Here is a 23385-nt window from a genome sequence, read left to right on the forward strand (position 1 = left end):
TTTGTATATAGAGGTTCCCCAACAAGTGACTCTTGTTTATCATGTTTATCAAACTCGAGTTAGTTAATTCTCATATTTTTAAATGACACAAGCTTTAGCGAGTGTCTTTTGAAAATTTGAAAAAAACTAACAAGAGTTTAGATAAACATGATAAACAACAGTTACGCGTTGGGGAACTTATTTATCCCATAACTCTTAAGCTATACGGTGGTGACCATTTACTTGTCTTCATTCAGGGAAACTTATCACCATACATTGTGTAGTGATATCTTTGTGCCATAGAATATAGTGCCTTAATTGTGAACTAATATTCTATCGTTTATTACTTTGAATAAGCACCTACCTGTTATACAGTTAATACAATGCTATTTTAAAGATAATGTGCTATGAAAAGTAGCCGGAAGTTGAAAGCAAATCAGAATCAAGAGATCTTGGCATTGACCAATCAGAGGCGCCGTAGCTGTGTACATAAACAGTAACCAACTACTATGAAATTTATCACATGGTTTTTCCATTGTGAAACATGCATAGTTATGGGATAAGTATGTTTTCCTATTTCTATGTGTGTTGTGTTTATATACATTCAGCCAACGCCTGCAGTAGATCTGAGAGCTCCAACAACCTGGGCATTATGGGATGGTGGAATGGATCCAACACCAAGTGGGATGACGTTGATCAGTGCTCTCTGGATGAGATCCCAGCGGGGGTACAAATGGTCATACGCTACAACCCTGCCAACAGTGAACAACCAGACGAGGTAGCTACCATGTTGGTTTGATACAGACAGAGATATATAGCTCAAATCAGCTACTTTCTGTTGGATTCAGAAATATTGATATCTTAACTATAAAGAAATAGGTTGAATTTGGAGGATTATGATAGCCATTTTCATCAAAAAAGTTCCAATGTTTATTTCCTTTGATGCAAAAAAGCACTAGTATGTTGGTACTGTTACAGGGTTTACTTTCTCAGGGGTCTGTTGATATCTAAAATAACTTATCTCACCATTCATTCTTCTATCCACATACACTATTGATGTAATATATAATATAATATAAACTTTATTTATTTTACATCAATTGAGAAACAAGTTATACAACTTATATAAATCACTTTCAATGGCCTGGATGAAAATGCGCGAGGGGTCTTAGAGTGGGAGTACTTGGAGTGCCCCGAGAAAACTCCACCTGATTGAGTAGGTGACCCCTGACCTTTTCACATCCATGTCGGGGATCAAACCCTGGCAGGCAAGGTGAAAGGGGAGTGGCTTAACCACTACACCACCCAATCACTATTGATGTACTCTTGAAAATTTCCCCAAATCCTGTAGAAAGTTGACAAGGTATAACATGTTGTATGTGACCTGTGTATAGGTGAAGATCCTGCACACAGTGAAGGAAGACTTTGACTACAAGCTGTACAAGGGCAAGACAGATGGTCACCTACATATTACACTGACAGGCTTCATCCATCCATTAGCGGCCACGCCCATATATGGTACAGACAAGCTACGTGTGTTTCTCATCGCCGCCAGCCTTCCAAGCGTCCTCCAATTCAGCAATGACAGCTCAAAGGAGAAATTAGTCAGTATATTTAATATACATCCATCCATCATTACTGTTTAAACTTACAAATTAGCAACAACAGTGCAAAAAAAAAGAAAACTAACGAGAAATTAGTTAGAATTACAATTAAATAATTCCTGTACAATACCCATACACTGAAAAATATCTGAAGGTCATCAACTATGTTCTGTGAGTTTATGATAGATGTACTCATAGCTTACACTTTGTGTTTTGTTAACAAATTGTTTACATGTACAAGAATATCTGAATGCGTAAAAAAATTTTTGCTCTGAGATGAAAGTAATTCAGCTATAAAATGTTGAAGTTTAACCAAAAAAAGAATTTTAGTATTAATGGTGTAGTTCATCAGGTGGAACAGCCATTTTGACAATAATGACTGGGGGAGCGTTCAATGTTGATATTACCGTATTTCACCGCAAATAAGACCCCTCCCGCAAATAAGACCCCCCACCTATTTTGACACATTTTCAGACTTAGGGGGGATGTCTGCAAATAAGACCCCCCACCTATTTTTCAGTTTACTGGATGATGGATTTGAGCAATGAAGTAATTAAAAATATCACCAAAATGACTTTGTATCGTAACTTCTTTTTTGTTTGTTTTATCGGCATAGAAAAATCACGTAGTACATATATAATGTAAACAACTGTTTGTGTGCTTGTTATTTTTGTCATTTAATTCAAGTTAATTCACGGGCGATTTAATTTAATTATCAATAACTACGAATTGTTGACAGTGCTCATATTTAATTGGAGGTTATTTTCAATAAAATACGCCAATATATGTTTCCATGAACACTTCATATCGGCATGTTCAACACGTTTTAGTGTTCGTACGGCTTGTCATTTTTTACATGAATCGGCAAAGATATTCGTCATTGATGCAGATCGTTTCTGCAGTCGTGGATTCTAACTCAATACAATCATTACCTAAAACATCTACTTAAGGCATTTACAGTTTCAAATATGTTTATTTGTGAACGTAACGTACCTGTAGTTCACGATCAGTTGGAGAAACCATGCTTTACTTTTCGGCCGCCATGTTTTGTTTACGCAGTCAGTATAATAATATTAGCCGCAAAGTTTTGTATTTTACTCTGGATACAAAAATACTTGCTACGATGTTTTAATGCAGTTAATACTTGGATTAATATCTGAAATATTATCAAACTAGCATCGTATCAATCGCAATACCGATCAAATTCCCAAACACGACCCGGTGTGAAAATGTGAAAGTATGGCTTCAACCCAGCGCCAAACAAACAACTGCATCAGTGCATGTCGGCACGTTGAAATTAAATCACGATCGTTTGCTCATTTGGCTGAGACAAATGTACGTAAATTCTTCTGTATTTGAACGAATTTGATTTGTAAACGTTTGCAGTGAATTTTAAATAGGCCCGAGTCTGAACGGCGATCGCCCTTCAGATTCACGGTGATTGATTCACGTGTTTACTAAGACGGAGATGTAGTTGTGATCGTAAACAATAACCGAATTTGAATATTTTAAAATAACTATACGATTATTAAAACTTCTGGATTAAAATGACATTGCTTATGATGCTGTTTCTTCGTTTTGATTTATTAGTGAATGTCCGCGTGACTCTTGCAAAAATGTGCGTTTCCCTAATCAGACTAACGTTACAACTACCCTAGTATTGTTCATATTTTAATTTGTCATAACATTTGATTTAATTTTACTCATACGTCTTCATTATTATCATAAATACTTGAACATCTTGCTATTATCCATCTGTCATACGACTGCTACAACAATGACAGGACATTAAAAAATCCAAGATGGCGACCTCATAGATCGATGTTATCAGACGGGTTGTCCGCAAATAAGACCCCCCACCACTTTTGACCTTTATTTCTTCTCTGGGAGGGGGGTCTTATTTGCGGTGATATACGGTAATGATGTTGTAACACATTGGATGTTATTTTCAATCTGATGTTCCTCAATTGGCTCGATTACTTTATGCAATGATATAGACAAGTGAATGTAATTATTTTGAAATATTTAGCAATGTAAAACCCTTATGATATTTTGAAGAAAAAAAAAATCATAGATAACTGTCAACAATATGGCTTGATAGCCTGCATGATTTGGATCATTGTAGGGTTTAAGGCTAAAAACACAAAAGAGCTTGATATACCATTCACTTACTATCAATCGTGAAATAAGTCTAATGAAATTATTTGTTACTAATTGATTTGCTGTATTGTATTTGTAGGAAGTTGTTTCCATTATCAACAAGACTAACACCCCTGGAGATCGTAGTGTAGAGGCCATCAGGAAAGCTAGCAAGCCAATTTTTCCTAATACTGCACGTGGCTATAAATACTACTTCAATATCAAGGGTACAAGTGATATGAACGAGAAAGAGAACGCGACGGTTTCCCTGGAGTGGAATATTGCCAACACAGGGTTTGTGATGGGTAAACAGACGCGGCGGTTTGCACTCGAGTTCCTGGAACCCTATCACTCACCCAACTGTAGCCGCCATCATAACTGTCTCGCCTGTATGTCCAATGCTGAATGTGGCTGGTGCCCATTCACTGACACCTGCGACCACAAGGGCAGTAACTCTAGTCTGTCTTCCTGTGTGGGTCCAGATTTGCAGGCCTATCTGATCACACAACCAATGGACTGTGTTCAATGCCCTGACTATGTCGACTGTCATAGCTGTGCTTCTGTAAGTGTAATGTATACACACATACTGTGAACTTTTGACACTAAAATATATCTATTTAGCCATGAAATCTCTGAGCATCCTCTGACTACATTTTTGCTGGTTAAAGTGTTTTATTACAAAAAAAAATCACCTTTCCAAAGAAATAATTCCTTAACTTATTCCCTTTGTACATTCTTTTTCTTTCTTTATTTTTCTATTGAAATTGCTGTTATCATTTCTCTGTTTTAAAGTCATTATACTTTAGCCCTGTGATGAGAGATGTCTATTCGTTGTAGGACAAGCTTTGTGAATGGATCACCAAAGATGTCAGGTGTACCAGGAGATGGAGAGTCCATTCTATGATCCAGGACCCAGACAACTGTCCTGTTGAATGTCACAGGTAAGTATTCACATTGAATGTCAATGACAAGTTTTTTCTGGTGAATTTCACAGATAAAGTCATCAAGGAAATGTCAATGGTATTTTGTCAAATGCAATGTCATAGGTAATGCTTTGTAGCAATGTGCCTATATGCTTTCCAGTGAGTTGAAAAAAGTAATTTGCGAGTTGCAAATGACCATGGATGATAATTTGTGAACATCTTTCTTTATAAAATAAATTCCAGATATTAATGTTCTTCTAATAAAACAATAACAATTTCCAAATTGTATCTGAAATTTTGTTTTGTTTCTTCCTTTTCCAAGGCGTATGACATGCAACTCCTGTATCCTGCCCAACAGTGAATGTTTTTGGTGTGAGAACACAGGGACCTGTCTTCCGTTTGCCCACTATATATCTCGTTTTGTGAATGGTCAGTGTCGGGAGTGGATGGATAGTGAGGGAATAGAGTCTTACAGCTGTAAAAATTGCTCTGCTCATACCGTGTGTGAGAGTTGTTTGGACACGTATGGCTGTGGTTGGTGTAGCGATCCTGATAATCCTTCTATAGGGCGCTGTGTCGACGGAGACTTCGCAGGTAAGACAAGCTCTAGATTTTACACAACCAGAGACTCCAAAAACAGCTAAAAAATAGCACAACATTTAATAGAAAAGATGTTAGAAATAAGATTTGGGGCTATTTAAAAATATTGCCATATTTAGAATATCCTCTTTAGAATACAAAAGAATACTTAAACTATATCATGTATACATTTTTCAGGGCCGTATCATGGACAGAATTGTACTGCTATTATACATGAAGTACAGAATAGAACCGCCATTATACATGAAGTACAGAATGGAACAGAGTTATTGCCAGCCGACTGGTCGTATCATCGCTGCCCTGATTTGAACGAGTGTGTCCTTGGTTTCCATGATTGCCACGAAAATGCCACATGTGAAAATATCCATGGCAGTTACTTATGTCATTGTAACCGTGGCTTCAAAGGAGATGGAAGAAACTGCCAGAAAACGTAAGATATTATTAGTCAGATATCCACTTGATACACTGTAACCATGTCACCTATTATTAATAGTACCCCACACATTGTAACTGTGTCATTATCCATTCGGAAGTTCATTAAATATTTGAAAGCATTTTTAGACAACTGGAAAGGGAGGGGGAAGTATTTAGTTTAACTCATGTCCATTGTCTTGTCATGTCTTATCCAGATTTCTAATGGAGGCAGATAGATTTATGTCTGGCACATATAGTTTTCTGTAATTTATGTGTGAGTTATCTGCCCCTTACAGGTGTCACTACACATGTGTATATGGGAACTGCTCTGAGGCCCCAGACTACGAGTGTCGCTGTAAACTCGGTTACACAGGCCCTGACTGTAACACTAATTGTGAGTGTAACCTTCACAGCACATGTAGTAAAGGTGTGGGACAGTGTGATGAGTGTCAACATAACACTGTTGGACTCAACTGTGAGAAGTGTACACCTGGTTATCATGGTGATCCAGCTAACAAAAGGGGTAAGTTGTCTGAAAATTATGCTCCATGTTCTATATATCATTCCATTACATAGGCAATTATTATGGAACTCTTTTTCAAAAAGGTTGAAACTTTTTTTCAGCTTACCTGACCCATAGTATGTATGTATATACTGTACCAGTGATTTTATGGTGTGACATGGGCTTCTATCATTTCTGTTTCCAATTGAGAGTCATACTCTACGGATTAAGTACAATTCACTCTTTGTCCACCATATTTAGATCATCCATTACCTGTCAACATTCTTATTGAATAGCTCCTTGTTATAAAATACTGAATATATAGGCCATACCCAAATTTTGCCCAAGTTATTTTCTATAAATAGTGACTTGTTAAAGGTTAGGCATCCAAAGGCTTTACTGGCATAGGGTATCCATATGGATGGCTTATAGTTTGAATTAAAAAGTTGAAATAATGCTAATTCCTTAAAACTACAACTAAACATAAAGTACCAAAAATATACTTAAACAGCATCAGTGTAACTCTTTGTTGTGTTCCAGGCTATATGCCGTGCCATTATAACTGTTTGTTGTGTTCCAGGCTGTGAGCTGTGTCAGTATAACTATTTGTTGTGTTCCAGGCTGTGAGCTGTGTCAGTATAACTATTTGTTGTGTTCCAGGCTATTTGCCGTGCCATTATAACTGTTTGTTGTGTTCCAGGCTGTGAGCTGTGTCAGTATAACTATTTGTTGTGTTCCAGGCTGTGAGCTGTGTCAGTATAACTCTTTGTTGTGTTCCAGGCTGTGAACTGTGTCATGATAACTATTTGTTGTGTTCCAGGCTGTAAGCCGTGTCAGTGTAATGGACACGGTGATGAGGAGCTGGGCCTATGTTCCTCCACTGGTCAGTGTTACTGTATAGACCATACAACAGGTGATCACTGTGAGGTCTGTGAGGACGGTCACTATGGAAACCCAATGTATGTATATCTCAAAGCTTTTATCTAAACTCCATGTATTATCCAAGCATTACTGCACTAGAAAAATGTTTACCTTTTGTTTTTTCTTGACCTAAAAACTATGTTTTATTTCCCAAAGAAGCATGAGAAGACTGCTGAAGTCAATGAAGGTCCATCAATTAAGTTTATTTAAGTTTTTTATAAGCTTTAATAAACAGACATTATGAAAATCAGAGTAACCAAGTCATAACATAATACATAATATAATGTAAAGTTTGATGAGCTGTTTCCCTATTTCAGAAATGGTAGCCATTGTTACCGGTCATGTGACACTCCCACGGTCCTAAACAGTACCAGTGGCTACATTGGCTCGTACAGGGGTACAGGGGTGAGGGACTGGCATGCTTACTGTATCTGGATCATCGCTCCACTCAGTGGAGACACACTGAAGCCAGTCCGTGGAGACTCGCAGTACGACACACCGGCAATCAACATCACCATCGAGGACATTGATACTGACTGTGGCTGGGTAATTTGGCTAAAAGATTGTCAATCTGTAAAACATCTAGTAAAATTTTAGTATCTTTTGTTATGGCATTTAATGTGTTATATGCCCCAGAGTCATGATGTTAGGCCATGCCAATTTGATTTCTTGTTCTTGGAATTTTGGAATTTTAAAATAGGAGCGAGCGAAAAAATTTTATTCTAAAAATGTTTTGAAAATGCAAAAAATTGGAGCGAGCGAATATTTTCCCAGGATTTTTATAAGAGATTTTAAATTTATGTTCCTTTCAGGAAATGACACTTAATAAGCAAGTATTCTGTTGAGATATGAGTTTTGCTTATTGTTTTCAACATTCATAACAAAGATGTAAGAAGAAGTCTAATATTAAAGTATTTGTGCAGCTATTGGAAATATGCTATTACACATGTTTTCATTGCATGATGTATTTGATTATAAGACAATTCATGACAATTTTAACATTGAATGACAATGTTTGATAATTTAAAGCAATAGTCAAGAAAGCTATATACATGTATCAGTAAACTATATTAGCAACTGAGCATTCAGTAAAAACCAACAAACCAATAGAACCAAATTAGCTATTAGTATTAATGGAAAATGATTTAAACCAATATAATCTCATCCGATATGTATATGTAAATCCTTTCTTATTTGGCACAAAATATTTTATGAAACTGACTATTTTTGTTTAGCATGTTGCTTATTTAGCAACTCATTAATTAGTGATTGCCATCGTACAATTGACATGCCTGATTGCCGTTAATTTTTCATTAGTAAGTCGGCCAGTCAAATTACCTGTAATGGTACCCATTGTTTTAAGAGTTGCGGACATTGACAAAAACAGACTGAAATCGGGACATGGCCTATTAAAAATTATATGCGTCTCTATCACATTCTAAGTACCACTCTGTCTGCATGTGGTGAAAAACTTGACATTTATGTTGTTATAAAGGTTTGTAAGACGCATGCGTGTTTCAAGAGACCATGCACAAATAATTCAAACATCTGAGTGACCAGGAAACGGTGACTAGTAAAAATGAACCCTGTAATAATTTGCCTGCATTCGTCAGATTTCCGGACAACAAAATAAGGAGCAGTAAAAAATTGATTTTTTTTTTCATTCATATTCGGAAAATAGAAGCGGGAAATCCTATGAACGAGAAATCAAATTGGAATGGCCATATGGTAAAATACTGATTAAATCTTGGAAAACAGTGGCTATGATACCAAAAATGTAATTGTTTCAAATATACACGTACTTGAGATATATCTAGATACTCCAACTTTATGGGTGGTAAAAAAGACTTCTGGGCACATATCTTTTGTGACTTTGTTATTTTGATGTATTGCCAAGTCTGAGTAGAGTTATTTTCCTTTGCAGGACTACGTGTACGTGTATGATGGTATCCCACACTTTATAGATGGTAACGAAGATGCATGGGGTACGCTACTTGGCGTCTTCTGCGGCAAGAAAGCTGGATACTCTGTCCTTGCAAAGTCACGCATCGTTACAATCTACTTTGAAACTGACATTTCCAAACGTAAGTACAAAGTACCCATTTTACCTACCAGGTAAATAAGCCATGAACCGTATTAACATTAGAATATGTTTACCTTTATGAGTTCAAATTTCAACAAATCACCTTGCATTAAAAATACTAAAAATTAGGTTTGCAGTCAAAGCCTTTATAGGTATAAGCTAATGCTTTCCATTGTCTATGTCATCATGCATCTATATCAAAACAAGACTTCTGTAAGAACTAAAATACAATATTAAGGTAAAATAATGGGAGATGTCCTAGAATTTAAGACATGTGATATTTAATTAATGGTTCTTTAGAAGGTTTACCTTGTAGATAAAGTGGTGAGGGTTACTAACAGATATAACTACTGCATGATTAACAGTTATTTTAACTCCCTAACTCCCCAAGAACTTTTTGAGAAGCTCACAGAAAACCAACATTTTATTTCAAAGTGATTTTTCACACTTTTGCATCAATACTTTGGTTAAAAACAACATATTATTCTAAACTTGAAAATACAACCTTTTCAAATTTTGTAAGAAAATTAGTTTTTACAGTATTGACGTTACCATAGCAACTGGAATTCAGTTGGACTAAATTAAGTACTCACACAGGTTTGATACAACAGCAGACAAATAGTCATGATAAAATGTCACTTTTTCCATGGCATGGCATTGCTATTCAATCAAAAACATAGACTGACATTGTTCTTGATCATGATCGTCAAGTGTGTTTGAGTTGCTAGTGACATTAGTAAGTAAAGGGAAGTAACTTAAAACCAACACTGCACTAGATGTACGAACATGGCGGCCAAATCAAGACTGGAATTTAATAGAATTTAGAATGCAATACTATTGCAATATGTAGTCTGATAGTCAAACTATCGCAATAGAGATTCCCTGACAGTATTGCAATAGTTAAAATTGTAGGCGGATAGTCACCCCTTATGAATTAGACTTAAAATGAATATATTCATGCTCTTACATTTGTTGCCATACACTCAAGCTCAAACAGTTTCATCAATGTTAAATGAAAACTTCAGTAAAATTGAAGATCTGATAATTACAGAAGGAAAGGACACGTGTAAAAAGGGAATATTATTCATGTAATTTACATCAATCACATTTCTAAAGAATTAAAAAACTTATAATGCATAGGTTTTAATTTTTATAAGTACAAATAAGAGCTCAAAATGAATTTTGGCAGTACATATGTAAACTGACAATGATTTATCAAGAATGTTAACACTTAAGATATGTTGTGTGTGAAGATTTTTCTTCAAATAGGACAAAAAGGAGTTCTAGCTATAGATCAGTATGAAGCCGAGAAAAATACAGACATGATTAGTTAACATCATTGGCTATATTCAGTTTCATCAAAATTGTGGGTTCTGACCACTTTTCTTTTTCTCTTTCCCTGAAAAACAGAAATGCATCTGTGAGCTACTGAAGCATAAAAAATGCATCTGTGAGCTACTGAAGCATACAAAATGTATCTGTGAGCTACTGAAGCATACAAAATGCATCTGTGAGCTACTGAAGCATACAAAATGCATCTGTGAGCTACTGAAGCATACAAAATGCATCTGTGAGCTACTGAAGCATACAAAATGCATCTGTGAGCTACTGAAGCATACAAAATGCATCTGTTGAGCTACTGAAGCATACAAAATGTATCTGTGAGCTACTAAAGTATACAAAATGTACCTGTTAGCTACTGATGCATACAAAATGCATCTATGAGCTACTGAAGCATAAAACATGCATCTGTGAGCTACTGAAGCATACAAAATGTATCTGTGAGCTACTGAAGCATAAAAAATGCATCTGTGAGCTACTGAAGCAAACAAAATGCATATGTGAGCTACTGAAGCATACAAAATGCATATGTGAGCTACTGAAGCATACAAAATGCATCTGTGAGCTACTGAAGCAAACAAAATGCATATGTGAGCTACTGAAGCATACAAAATGCATATGTGAGCTACTGAAGCATACAAAATGTATCTATGAGCTATTGAAGTATACAAAATGCATCTTTGAGCTACTGAAGTATACAAAATGTACTGTTAGCTACTGAAGTATACAAAATGTATCTGTGAGCTACTAAAGTATACAAATTCCCCTGTGAAAGATAGGAGAAATCTATCTTATGTATCAGGTTTAGTGTATAGAATATAGTTCCTATAGCTAGATCTAACCATCCTCTGTATTATCATCCCTTTACACCAGTACACTTCCTACTCAACCAAACATGTTCCTGTATTCTGTTATCACATAGTGCCCGTCTATTTTCCGTTACAGATATGTCCAAGATTTTTTTCCTTCCTTCTGCCTATAGTAACTTAGAATTCAGCGATCGTAAAGGTAAATTTGTCTTCATGATTTTCTTTCATGCATGTCTATTCCTAGTTTTGGAAGTATGTTTTCTCCCTTTAAAGATACTTTTACTTTTACAGAGCGAAATGCCTTTAGTTATACTACTTCTAAAATCTCCATCAGATAGAGAATAAATATTAACCTGCTTTTAGTTGCTATTTACAGTTGGTATGATTGCTTTTAGTGCTAGCACTATATATAAATATTTGTTATACAGACTGATACAGACCCAATATTTGTGCTATAGACTGTGATATAGATCCAATTTTTGTGATATAGACTGTGATATAGATCCAATATTTGTGATATAGACTGTGATACAGACCCAACATTTGTGATACAGACTATGCTACATACCCTATATTTGTGATACAAACCCTTTATTTGTGATTAAAACCCTATATTTGTGATACAGACCCTATATTTGTGATACAGACCCAATATTTGTGATACACACCCTATATTTGTGATACAGACTCTATATTTGTGATACAGACCCAATATTTGTGATACACACCCTATATTTGTGATACAGACTATGCTACACCCTATATTTGTGATACAAACCCTTTATTTGTGATACAAACCCTATATTTGTGATACAGACCCTATATTTGTGATACAGACCCAATATTTGTGATACACACCCTATATTTGTGATACAGACTCTATATTTGTGATACAGACCCAATATTTGTGATACACACCCTATATTTGTGATACAGACTCTATATTTGTGATACAGACCCAATATTTGTGATACACACCCTATATTTGTGATACAGACTATGCTACACCCTATATTTGTGATACAAACCCTTTATTTGTGATTCAAACCCTATATTTGTGATACAGACCCTATATTTGTGATACAGACCCAATATTTGTGATACACACCCTATATTTGTGATACAGACTCTATATTTGTGATACAGACCCAATATTTGTGATACACACCCTATATTTGTGATACACACCCTATATTTGTGATACAGACTCTATATTTGTGATACAGACCCAATATTTGTGATACACACCCTATATTTGTGATACAGACTATGCTACACCCTATATTTGTGATACAAACCCTTTATTTGTGATTCAAACCCTATATTTGTGATACTGACCTTATATTTGTGATACAAACCATATATTTGTGATTCAAACCCTATATTTGTGATACTGACCTTATATTTGTGATACAAACCATATATTTGTGATTCAAACCCTATATTTGTGATACTGACCTTATATTTGTGATACAAACCATATATTTGTGATACAGACCCTATATTTGTGATACAGACCCTATATTTGTGATACAGACCCAATATTTTTCATCCCAATCCTATATATGTGATACAACCCCTAATATACTAGTCTTGTGGGTGACTTTGCTCTGCATACTGTAGATGTGTCTACCCACTCATTCTGCTTCACTCGTTCCTTATCTCACCAATTAGACTGATGTTAAAGCATGTGTTCTCTCCTGGTAGTTTGTAATACATTTATTGTCATGTGCTGTTTGAATTTTTTGTTCACATCTAACCTCATTAAAACCTTTGAATTTTTGTAGGCAGGTTTTGATAGGGATGTGTCATACATAAAGTCCCTGATCTGTCCCGGCGCTAGGGCTGAAATAAGCCAAAATAACACAACTAATGAACAAACTGAATGATGTGAAATGTCTGTGGGTGCCATCTGAATAATGTAAAATGTCTGTGTGTGGGTTTTTTTTATGGATTGGAGTTTACAAACTATTTTCAAAATGTTTGTACAGTAGTTTTATTCTCCAATAATTTATAAAACATTTTTTACATACCAATATTCATGGTTGAACAGCTTCCTTTAAAAAAATTAACAAACATTTTTGTCAATAAACATTTTGTTTTATTTAGTAGTAAAAGATTATAATCCAAACTGAATTACCTAATACCAGGGAAAATCAGCTGTCTCACATCAATGAGGATTTTAGGTCAAATTTGAGTTAATTACAACCTTATGATAAACAAAAGCTTATATTGTAGGTAGGGTTTTTGTTATTCTAAACGAGGAAGAGTTTGTTGGGATCAAATATAAATGCTTTGATACACAGTGATTGGACTCGACAGGGTTTAGTCTTAATTACTCTGTAATTGTAAAATAAATTCAGATAACTACACAGTCATTTGTGTGTCTATGTCAGTAGTAAACTAATGAGAATATCTGACATCCTAATTAAAAACACAATGACAGATGATAATAATTAGATTTCTTCTGACAGGTCATCGTGTGCCAGGGTTCAATGCTAGCTACCACATGAACAAGTGTCCTACGGTCTGTCCAACAAACAAAGTGTGTGAGGGCGACCGCTGTATCTGTGAAAGTGGCCATGACGGTCCAGACTGTGACAACTATATATGTACAGATAATTGTACATTTATCGAGGTAAGTACATTTATTGAAGTCAGTAATCTAGTCCTACTGTGACAACTATAGATAGCTATACATTTGTTAAGTTAAGTCGACATACACCTAGTTATTTGTTACATATGATTGTTCACAACTTATCATGAAGTATTCTTCATCAACCTTGCTGAGGTAGATTGACAGTTATACCAATACAGTCAAACCTCGATGTATCGAAGTTCAAGGAAACTTCGAAACATCGAGACTTCGAATTATTCGTGGTTAAAATTAGACAGATGTTTTTTTTACCATGACCAACTGTGGTAGTTGTGTACATGTCGTCTCCGTTTCGTAAACTTTATAATCATTGTATTTACCACAAGCAAAACAAAATAAAAACGAAGTATGCAATTAATCACATGTATTGCTATCGTTAGCAATACATACGTATATTATAAACAAGACTTACGTGTACTAGGCCTAACCCATGTACAACTGTTCGTTTGGTGACTATTTAAGCGATAGTTAATATTACGGAATGAATATAAAAACGAAAACACGTTGTAAAAACGAAACTAAAAAGAAGGAACCGAAAGCGCTACAACTCCTACAAAATACTTCGATTTAGAATGATCGATTTGCTCCAGTATTTATGCCAAAGTTGTTCAATGTACCAGTTTTGAGCATGAGTTACTAATAATGTGGCTCGCTATTTACCGTTCCATAAATTCTACAAACCGCTACCAATGGTGGCGGAGAACATCAAAAAAGACTAACTGTATCTTTGCCGTACTAACGATTTAATAACGCATGTTGTAAAAACAAAGCACAGGGTATCGACCTGATTAGTGATATTAATTATCTTGATGATATCAGGCTAGCAACACAAGCTGTCATAATCCCTATTGTCCGGCGAAGGGCCGTCGCGAGACAGCTACAATAATGTACAGGCTGTAGGTGTGACAGCATGCCGTGGGGTATCGGCGAACACCTGATCTGTACAGGTAAATTTTTATTCGAATCATCGAGTGTCAGTTACCTATGATTCTATAACAAATGGTCCATGAAAAAAGTTCGATATATCGAGAACTACGATTCATAAAACTTCGATTCATACATGGGTTAGTTAGTAATGTTATATAGTGAAGAAATTCCGGACCAGACAAAAAGTTTGATACAGCGAGAAATTTGATTCATCGAAGTTCGAATCATCGAGGTTTGACTGTAGTTAGTCACACTTAAACTACATTTCTGTCTTTGATCTATGATGGACAAATTTCAGTCTCTTCAGCTCTTTGTTTATGAGCCATCAACAGAATTCATATGACTTAAAACTATCATGCCTATCTTGCAGTTACAAATAATTCATGTTGCAAAAAGTTTTTGAACCCTTTAATTTTCAGGACAAGTATTCGTGTAGATGCCAGGCTAACTTTGATGGAGGAGCTAATTATACTATAGAGTTGTTACCCTGGTTCTACCAGGCGGTGCCGCGCCTCCGGGGACTGTTTGGTCAGTGGAATAGGTACGGCCACACCCTGACAGCCTGTGGGGATGAGCTTATCTACATGTTTGGGGGACACTCTTTAGAGAAAGGACTTCTCAACGATCTGTGGGTGTTCAACATCACCAAGAACAAGTGGAATCAGATCATGCCTATCACTATAGATGAGCCGGAAGGCAGGTATGGTATCATTAGCAGTATTAGTCATCTTTCAATGCGTTCGATACTATACTTTGATGAGTTTTTAGGATAGTTGTACTAAAACTTTCAATGCCAGGCTGTCATTGAATAATTCTCTTCTAAGCTTAAATAGTAAATAGAAAGCTGTCAGATTCAGGCTCTAGGATCATGAAAGAATCTTACACTTAAGTTTAGACTCAGCCAATTGTTAAAGATGTATCTTTTTGTAGTGACATCTTTGATCAGATTAGTCTAAGCTTAAAGGGACATGAACCTAAATAAACCATGTAAATTTGAATAAAATACATATTTAAGACGTGTCAGATACCTTACTTAAGTAATATATATCAGTAATTGTGCAAATGTGTCAAATAAAATAATTATAATGGAAATTCCATCTTTCTGTATTTTGAACCGGCCTGGTCGAATTTTGTAACGATAGTATAGTTGTGTTAAACTTTAGTAACCTCCCACAATGCACTGCACAAATTAAATTAATGTAAACAAAATGGTGGGTCAAAAACGTGGGTGAAGCGAACACCAACGAATTCTGATAGAAAACAGTGAACATCATGAGTCAGTTACATGCGTGATTTGGAAAGTAGGTAAATATAAATGGATCGCTGAAATGCAAGAGACGGGAGCAACTTGCATGATGTACATACGTGCAATAAGTCAGGAACCTCCTATTGCAGTGCCCTGTCGAATGAAAAGTCTCGTTTGATTTTTGACTTATCATTCTTACGCTAAATACAAATTGTTTGATAACAAATATGGCTTAAACTTCATTTGTCAACCATCTTAAATTAGAAAATAATCTTAAATTGTGGAAAACTAATATTCCTTGTCATGTCAGCAAGTTTAATGTTCATTATAACCTCGCTTTTGGCCAGCTTTCGTTTTGTGTTCCAAAAATTGAATATGACAGTCTATTTTTATCATTTTTGAGGTAGGTTTTCCCCACATTTTCCTGCCGTTTTAGATAACCAATCATTGTAATAAAATATTCAATAAACATCTGAAAACCATATCTAAGCATACAGAACAACTTGAATAAGGTTCATGTCCCTTTAAAACGGGTTTGGACTTCAGATTGTTTCATGATCCCATAGCCAGATGAAGCTTGGAATTTTATATAGCTTTATGGTTATAAGGTTTAAAATCAATGTGGGTGATTAAAGATACCAAAAAAAGATGTATAAAGTACAATTTACCATTATTAGTCCCACCTTCTTTCTGTGATTGTAACATAAAAAAAAATCATGTTAAAAATGACATCACAATCAACAAAATAAGAGATTGAACAACAGTAAAATAAGATTATTAAGACGTTAAGCCAATAAAACCCAAAACATATGCACATGGTTTTGGTATTTCAACATAGACATAATACTTAGACAATGATCACTGTCAGTCCTTAGCCTTAGCAGTTTTTACATCTTTGATACACAATTATCAAATCAGTAACATAAAGAGTAAGAAGATGATTTTTAAGGCATTTGATTTGTGTCATTACATCTTTTTTAGTGGCAAGATAGAGTTATTTGCTTATGGTCTATGTTTAACAATTCTGGCATTATATATAGCTACTGTTTTCTACCCTAGATGCTACCATTCTGGCATTATTTATATATACAGTAAAACCCCTATAACTCGAACAGCAGGGGACCAGGTCAATAGTTCGAGGTATACGGGGTATTCGACTCATCCGAGGTTGGTAACGATCGACAGTCGAAATGTCCGGTTTCAAACTATGACAAACAATGCATGGCAATGACATTTTAATTACCCTATCTTTTAGCATTTTGGATTTCTTTATTTAAGTGTTTTATTGATAGCAATATCAAGTTGGAAAAAAAATGTATAACATAAATTTAGCGTTTGAAAAAGCTAACGAGAAAGCCCTAAATCAAATGTTATTCACATCAGAGTAAGCGATCGTCATCTAGGTCAATGTACAATCCATATTGGTTACATACAATAAAGTTATTAACCAGCATATTTACGGACATAAGAAATGATATCTATAGATGTCTATTTAGTAAAAGCGTAACGTTGAGTTACATGTGTTTACGAGTAAAGCTACAAAATACAATTTACGGGAAAAGATACGGAACTCACTGATAAAATGTACTTTGCATATATCGTTTGATATCGTTTACATCTTTCGGCGAATAACATTGTGCTAGCCTGTCGAATGAAACCAACAAAGAAATAAAAAAAAATAAACTTTTATAATTAGGCGGACGTCAGCAATATCTTCCGCCTCTTTTGTCATTTCACAATGCGTACTTTCGATTAACACGATCAACAACTTCCGTATTTACAGCGAAGATTATTATGAAAGAAACATCAATAACCTTTTCTGAAATTTTTAAATAAAGTTAGCATCAAACAAAGACTTGCGATCATGTAGGTAGGTAATAATGACACCGTTAATTTCCTTAATTACCTAAAGGCTTGACACGCCAACCGTATAAACACAAGAACTTGAGCAATTATCCATGTCGGTCGGTGCAGTCAGGTGTGACACAGGTAAAAAAATCTCAAGGGCCGAACACCTGTTCGACGAATACATGGGTAAATACTATGTATTTGATGAAACGGGGTCATATTTCTGTTCGAGGAATAAGGGGTATTCGACAAATAGCTGTTTGAGCTATCCGGTGTTTTGTTACAAAGATTATATATAGAGACAGTATTATAGATGTTGTTTTCCACCCTAGGTATTACCAGGCATTATAGATATTGTTTTCCACCCTAGGTACTACCAGATATTATAGATATTGATATCCACCCTAAGTACTACCAGATATTATAGGTATTGTTTTCCACCCTAGGTACTAACAATTCTGACATTATAGATATTGTTTTCCACCCTAGGTACTAACAATTCTGACATTATAGATATTGTTTTCCACTCTAGGTACTACCATTCTGCTGCCTGTATTCCTATAAAGAGACAGCTATTTATCTACGGAGGGTTCATCAAGGATAGAGCTAGTACCCAGGACAGTGATGGTACCCAGGACACAGCTGGTAACCAGAAATACCGAACAAAATACCGAGCTTCAAATGAGCTGTGGAGCTTCTCTATCGGCGGCAGGAAGTGGACACGTATGTCGGTAAGTCAAGGATCATCATATCCTCTGTATAATATTACAGTAATTCTGATTTGGATTTCAGGTCTATTAATTACCAGGTTCTACTTAAAGTTACATTTTAAAATATTTACTGTCTGTGGCTTATTGACAGTAAATGCATGGAGTTAAAATTTTGAAACAGTTAATGCATAGAATTCAAATTTTAATTGAAGGTTGTTATACTAATTGTATAGGTATAGTAATTAGCATGTACATGTCACTGTATGACACTGGTTCAAATGTCTGTTAACTACATCTTATATTTACATTCATAAAGGTCCCAGCACTAGTTAAGCCTGTAGCTGGACACACTATGACTAGGATCGAGGAAACACAGCTTCTTATCATCGGGGGATTCTCTACAGAAAACTACTTCTCCAACAAGATTTACAAGTTTGATACCAATGTAGAACATGGGAAAGCGTGGTCTGAGTATGGCCGAGGCAGTCTAGATGGAGCAGTGCCGTTAGGTATGGAGTGGTACTGATGTATAGTTTATAACAAACAGCATTAAATCTACAGTGAAAAAAATTTCTGATGACAAAATGACGAGTGTCAAACCTCAACTACTTTAGTATACATAAACAAATGTTTTGTCAATAAACTGAACAGGGATTATCAGGCTGATTTTTCAAGAATGTCATTTTTTGTTGGGAACACTTTTAAGTTTGAAAGTTGAAATTACACAAGGATGACTTTGATTTTAACAGGTTTATATGGCCATACAGCAGTTTACCACGAACAGACTAATGCCATCTACGTCTATGGTGGGATGCTGTTTCACATCGATAAGTTCTCTGTCTCTAACCAGCTGTATGTGTTAAATCTAGAGGGGGACCGAATGGAGTGGAATGTCCTTCAGGCTGAGGAGGGTAGTGAGGTAAAGATTAAATGTAGAGGAGGATAGAATAGAATGAAATATCCAAATTACTTAGAAGGGTCAACTTCAGAGTTAGCATCAAAATAAATATACTTTTGTAGCTTGATGATAAGAAAAGTGTGGTTAACATTTATGAGGATGTATTTTTTCTACACGTGCTGCCTGTAAATCATATTGTATTAAGTGAGTGTAATGTTGTAGATGGATGCCCGTTTCCTACACACGGCCGTCGATATGGGAGATTACATGGTGGTGATGGGAGGACGTACAGACAGTTCTAACTTCTCCAACAGTATCCTCATTTATCGTTACCTGTGTAACTACTGGCACAAGTTTTGATTTAGGAGGTAAGTAAATCACATGTCTTCAGATAACATGTATCTGATTTAGGAGGTAAGTAGATCCCATGGCTTCAGACTACATGTATCTGATTTTGGAGGTAAGTAGACCACATGTCTTCAGACTACATGTATCTGATTTAGGAGGTAAGTAGATCCCATGGCTTCAGATTACATGTATCTGATTTAGGAGGTAAGTAGACCACATGACTTCAGACTACATGTATCTGGTTTGGAGGTAAGTAGACCACATGGCTTCAGACTACATGTATCTGATTTTGGAGGTAAGTAGATCCCATGCTTCAGACTATATGTATCTGATTTAGGAGGTAAGTAGACCCATGGCTTCAGACTACATGTATCTGATTTAGGAGGTAAGTAGATCCACATGGCTTCAGACTACATGTATCTGATTTAGGAGGTAAGTAGATCCCATGTCTTCAGATTACATGTATCTGATTTAGGAGGTAAGTAGATCCCATGGCTTCAGATTACATGTATCTGATTTAGGAGGTAAGTAGATCCCATGGCTTCAGACTACATGTATCTGATTTTTTTACATGTATTGATTACATGTTTTAGGAGGTAAGTAGACCACATGGCTTCAGATTACATGTATCTGATTTAGGAGGTAAGTAGACCACATGGCTTCAGATTACATGTATCTGATTTAGGAGGTAAGTAGATCAACCACATGGCTTCAGATTACATGTATCTGATTTAGGAGGTAAGTAGACCACATGGCTGATTTTCAGACCATTACATGTATCTGATTTAGGAGGTAAGTAGATCACATGTCTTCAGACTACATGTATCTGACTTAGGAGATAAGTAAATCACATGACTTCAGACTACATGTATCTGATTTAGGAGGTAAGTAGATCCCATGGCTTCAGATTACATGTATCTGATTTAGGAGGTAAGTAGACCCACATGGCTTCAGACTACATGTATCTGATTTAGGAGGTAAGTAGACCACATGGCTTCAGACTACATGTTTCTGATTTAGGAGGTAAGTAGACCACATGGCTTCAGATTACATGTATCTGATTTAGGAGGTAAGTAGACCACATGGCTTCAGATTACATGTATCTGATTTAGGAGGTAAGTAGACCACATGGCTTCAGACTACATGTATCTGATTTAGGAGGTAAGTAGATCCCATGGCTTCAGACTACATGTATCTGATTTAGGAGGTAAGTAAATCACATGGCTTCAGACTACATGTATCTGATTTAGGAGGTAAGTAGACCACATGGCTTCAGACTACATGTATCTGATTTAGGAGGTAAGTAGATCCCATGGCTTCAGACTACATGTATCTGATTTAGGAGGTAAGTAGACCACATGGCTTCAGACTACATGTATCTGATTTAGGAGGTAAGTAGACCACATGTCTTCAGACTACATGTATCTGATTTAGGAGGTAAGTAGATCCCATGGCTTCAGACTACATGTATCTATGATCTGGAAAGTCATACTCCCACGTTATCAGCCACTAACAATTAAAAATAAAAATATTGTTGTGATACTAAACCCAAAGTTTATTTTACAGATTTGGCCTTTAGCAGACCTCTCCATTCAGTTGTAGCCCCCAGCTCAGCAGTGGTCAACAATAGTATTTATGTGATGGGAGGGCTTGACCACTTTGTCCATAGCGAGGTCATCAAGCTTGACCTTCCCAGTGATGTGTGTAGTCTGATCGGAGACCTGAACCGCTGTATCAACTCGTCGGGCTGCTCGGCTTGTATCTTGTCATCACCTGGGATCCAGAACAGGACATTTTGTTACTCAAACAGCCCACCCAGAACCACCACTGTACGTTTAACTCGTGATAGGACAGGGAAAAAAATATTTTAAGGTTGACTTTGACATGGAGTAAAGGTCTACATTAAAGGTCAAAGTCAATAATGTTCTAAATATTATCCAATTGGCAATTAGTTTTAGGCATACACTTTTACACTTTTAATAATAGTAAATAGAATACCATATTGAAAGCTGTCAACTACTGATAAAACTAAATACACGTCATTGAAAAATTACTGCAACTTTGAACTAAAGATCTCTCAAAAGGCCTTCGATCTTCCTTTGAACGTAAAATATTAACTCTCGTAGTAAACAAAACCATGGCTACAGTGGCACCTAGAACGTTTCGTGTTATCAGTATAAAATCCACTGCTCTCACCTGGCTACCTTTCCTCACTTCAAACGAAAGAATTCAAAGGTCACCAACTGTGACAAATTCAGGTGAATTTAAAGGTAACTGTGACAAATTCAGGTGAATGTCAAAGGTAACTGTGACAAATTCAGGTGAATTAAAAGGTAAACTGTCGACAAATTCAGGTGAATTCAAAGGTAACTGTAGACAAATTCAGGGTGGCTTGAATGAGTGAGTCAATTCGTTATTTTGAAAGGTAACTGTGACAAAACTCATAGCATGTATTTTTTTATAAATGACGTGGTCACATCCTGTATGGTCACATGTTTCATACCTGTCCCCAATTCGCGTATATTCAAGAATTTCGTAACCCTGGAGTAAAATAGGCGGTTCTTTAGTGTTGGGCCTCTTTAGGGGTAATGAATGCCCTGTTTATTTATAAAATGTACCGTTGTATGCATGTACAGTTAGAATGTACAACCGCTAGTGCATTATTCAAGCTAAAGATTTGTTTCAATTATTCTATAATATTATGCTACCGGTCAATTCATACACCGTTCATGATGTATATATTTATAGATTTTTTAACTTGTAAATGTTTTTGTTCTTGTACATGTTAATGGTAGTGTTATACATCATACATTGTATTAGGATTTACATTGTAGGTATAATTGGTAAAATTGTATGGTATATGTTCTGATTTACACATTATAACATATGATTGAACATGTAGGTTTTAAGCTGTTCTTTAGATATATTTGGGAGGGACACATACAGATATTTGCATAGGTTCTTGCCTAAATACACATACATAAATAGTGTTGTGATACTTGTGTATGTACTGCTCGCATGAAACTATATATTCATGTAATTATAGAAAATCACTGCAGCAAAGTATGATTTATAATCATAGGATTTCTTGTTGGAAAATATGGTGGGATAACTAGCATGTTGATGTATCTTTCATAGAGAACATAATTGGCATTCTATCGGGATATTTATTTCAGTGGACACATTGGCAAACTTATAAGTGTTGTTCTCTTACTGGAGAAATTACATTTGAAGGGCATATTCGAGTCTGTAGACGATAGAACTTCTACCTTTAGTTGTCTATTTTTATGGATAAGCCCACACCTTATTGTAAATTGATTGGGTCAATCATTTGATGACATTCAATACTGTATAAATTGTAGGCGTGTAAAATGTTTGGTTTCTTTTTTTCAGGGCTCACATGCATGGCATTGTGACATGAATACAGAAAGTTCATC

At 35.7% G+C, this 23385-nt stretch overlaps 2 protein-coding genes across 2 annotated transcripts in view; both read left to right on the forward strand.

Moving 5' to 3' along the window:
- The window catches only part of LOC138320882 (multiple epidermal growth factor-like domains protein 8), a 59063-nt gene that overhangs the window by 15340 nt on the left and 20338 nt on the right, over positions 1-23385 (forward strand). The window contains exons 7-21 of the mRNA XM_069264169.1: positions 588-757; positions 1374-1583; positions 3823-4284; positions 4560-4663; positions 4968-5239; positions 5423-5675; positions 5956-6182; positions 6982-7120; positions 7400-7628; positions 9007-9166; positions 13790-13953; positions 15318-15598; positions 18525-18723; positions 19019-19211; positions 19452-19621. Coding sequence (XP_069120270.1) covers positions 588-757; positions 1374-1583; positions 3823-4284; positions 4560-4663; positions 4968-5239; positions 5423-5675; positions 5956-6182; positions 6982-7120; positions 7400-7628; positions 9007-9166; positions 13790-13953; positions 15318-15598; positions 18525-18723; positions 19019-19211; positions 19452-19621 — 3233 coding nt within the window. The remainder of the gene's footprint in view (positions 1-587; positions 758-1373; positions 1584-3822; positions 4285-4559; positions 4664-4967; positions 5240-5422; positions 5676-5955; positions 6183-6981; positions 7121-7399; positions 7629-9006; positions 9167-13789; positions 13954-15317; positions 15599-18524; positions 18724-19018; positions 19212-19451; positions 19622-23385) is intronic.
- The window catches only part of LOC138322002 (uncharacterized), an 8637-nt gene continuing 5074 nt past the window's right edge, over positions 19823-23385 (forward strand). Inside the window, exons 1-4 of the mRNA XM_069266062.1 lie at positions 19823-19913; positions 20542-20544; positions 20830-20832; positions 21515-21777. Of these exons, the coding sequence (XP_069122163.1) occupies positions 19823-19913; positions 20542-20544; positions 20830-20832; positions 21515-21777 (360 nt within the window). The remainder of the gene's footprint in view (positions 19914-20541; positions 20545-20829; positions 20833-21514; positions 21778-23385) is intronic.

This window comes from Argopecten irradians, chromosome 4 (assembly GCF_041381155.1).
Source record: "Argopecten irradians isolate NY chromosome 4, Ai_NY, whole genome shotgun sequence".
NCBI lineage: Eukaryota > Metazoa > Mollusca > Bivalvia > Pectinida > Pectinidae > Argopecten > Argopecten irradians.